Genomic DNA, 2,545 nt, shown 5'->3' with positions numbered 1-2,545 from the left:
TTTTGTATTTTTGCTGCTTGCTTCTGTTAAATTAATAAAATGTTTTTAGTTGTAAATATCCACTTCTCCTTTCAAAATTAGAAGCTAAGTTTTAATAAATTGTTTTTTAATGGTTCTCTTTGATTTACTCATTTAAATTTTCCATACAATGTGTTATATATCCAGTATTATTGCTGTGGTTGCTTTAGCCAAAAAATGGCTTGCCTGTGACTTTTCATTTGTTTTAAAGGAATGTTACGGGCTGTGCAACCAGTTTTGGTGTCCCGTGTAGATCCGGATTCCCGAAAAAACACAATAAATGAAATAATAAAGCGAACAACATCAGGAGGAGAATGGCCCCAGGTAAAACATGGTAGATGTTAATTTAAACATATTGGGAGTTTGTTAATTGAATGTATGTAGACTTATTCATTTGGATCCACAGATATTGCTATCTGTGGACACCTATACTAGGTATCTTTAGCATAATAAGTGCAGAATAAATACAGTAGCAAGTATTAAGAAGTCCTCTTCCCCATGCGACACTCCATGGAATTAAATGTATCATTCTTTTTTATTCTCCAAACTCTTTGAAGCAATTTTCTCTTTGCGTTATAAAAATTTGATTCTCTAACTCTAAATTTAATTACCACTTTAAAGATGAGATAGGAAATACCTTAGTATCTATTACCATTATACTAAAGTATCTCCTATTTCATGTTTTAGAAGCTTAATTATATAAGCTCAGTTATACTGAATATTGTGGTGGGTAAGTGATTAAGATCTTTAATCTCACCTGAAGTATATTTAGATAGTGCTTTTCAGTTCAAGGGGCATATCAAAATCACCTGTAGAACTGTTTTTCAAACCATCTCACCACCCCCGTCCCTTGAATGCAGGGGTTGGGGGGTAACATTTACTGCAAAATAGGCCAAGGGTGATTCTAATAGGAACCCCTTTATCTTTGCCCAGTTGAAAACAACTCATCTCTAGCAGACTAATAGTCCTACAGTTATCTGGCCACACATGATGACATGAAGATGTTAAAGTCCAAGAGAAAGTATGTGACCAAACAGGTTGTTTTAGAAACCAAGGCATGGAAGGAATGATTAGAAAGAGGATTGAGAATAGGTGGCATTGGGAGTAGGGTTTGATTTTTCTCTGTGGATCCAAAGAATGTATCTAGCACTGGTAGGTGGGAGATAATAAATAGATAAATTTCAGCTCATTTTGCTCATCTTGAGGAAGAACTTTCTGTCCAGAAGTGGAATGGTCTGATGTGGAATCATTTTCTAGAATTTTCAGGCATTGGCTGAACTACCACTATTGTAGAAAGAATTAAAGCATTAGAGATGCTAGGTGACTTTTAATGGCCCCTTCCAGCTCTGAGATTTTACAATTCACTGTATATCCATTAATTGTTAGTAGTTTAGTTGTTGAATTTTCACTGAATAAAATATATTTGATATTGTATCCCATTGTTATAGGAAACCCACTTTTAAATTGGAAAATGGAATTATATCTATTCATAATTTTTATTTTTTAAATAACCTGTTATTCTGGCAGTGTAGCCCAATAATGTTTTCCCTATCTAATTATCATAAAAACACTTTGCTAACTGCTGTGAGTGCAGGATTTTACTTTATTTTATTTTATTCACTTAGCAATTTATTCATGGCTAAATTTTAAAAGCATCAGAAAATTAAGTTGCTATTTTACTTAGTTAATGGGGAAGCTAACATACTGCATATCTTTTACTTTGAAAACATGAAGAAGTATGTTGAAAGCTAAAAACACTGCCTCAAAAAGAAAAAAAGATATTAAGTTGTATTCCACATGTCAACTAATTCAAGTAAACATAAAGCACATTGTACACATATCTTTTTTCCTTTGTCCTCAAGACATGCCTGAACTATATGTTGTGGAAGTAAATATTAATGGGAAAACTGAAACAAAGTTGGAAATTATTTGGTTAAGCATATATACCAGAAGAAAGAATTTAATGTAGCCTAATGCACACTTTGACCATGAATTATGCTCTACATCTTTTAAGTTTATTCAGATCATTAGTTTTATCATTAAGAGACATTTGTTAAAACTTAAATCCATTTTCTAATTAAATTAATAGACAACACTTTCTTTACAAGAAAATTGAATAATCTGATGGTAGCTTTCATTAGAATCAAGTGTTAGCCTTTTATTTCATTTTTGTTTTTTAAGCATTGGCAGCTGTTTGTGAAGTCATAAGAAAGCAAGTAAAGAGGTAGTTTATTAATTAGATTGAAATATTAAATCTATTCCTTTTTTCCCAAGATACTAGTTTTCCCAGAAGGTACTTGTACTAATCGTTCCTGTTTGATTACTTTTAAACCAGGTGAGAAAAATTAAATGATGTATTCTAACAAAGTAATATGGAAGATTTCGCAAATGATTTTATAGAAATACACAGAATAACTCTTTAGCTTGCTCTGAACATTTTTTTCTTTTCTGATTGCAACTTTTTAACACTGTGAATCCACAGAACTTACTGCTTTGCTTTCTCTTTTGGTGACATAATTCCTCTCCC

The 2,545-nt window shown here is 32.0% G+C and overlaps 1 protein-coding gene across 1 annotated transcript in view; it reads left to right on the top strand.

Annotated features, from left to right (window-relative positions):
- LPCAT2 (lysophosphatidylcholine acyltransferase 2) overlaps window positions 1–2,545 on the top strand; it is an 86,013-nt gene that overhangs the window by 21,704 nt on the left and 61,764 nt on the right. Inside the window, exons 4-5 of the mRNA XM_017874619.1 lie at window positions 230–342; window positions 2,293–2,353. Of these exons, the coding sequence (XP_017730108.1) occupies window positions 230–342; window positions 2,293–2,353 (174 nt within the window). The remainder of the gene's footprint in view (window positions 1–229; window positions 343–2,292; window positions 2,354–2,545) is intronic.

This window comes from Rhinopithecus bieti, unplaced genomic scaffold (genome assembly GCF_001698545.2).
Source record: "Rhinopithecus bieti isolate Rb0 unplaced genomic scaffold, ASM169854v2 scaffold_8911, whole genome shotgun sequence".
Classification (NCBI taxonomy): Eukaryota; Metazoa; Chordata; class Mammalia; order Primates; family Cercopithecidae; genus Rhinopithecus; species Rhinopithecus bieti.
The sequence above is the reverse complement of the archived record's forward strand: the minus strand, read 5'-3'. Positions and strand labels throughout refer to the sequence as shown.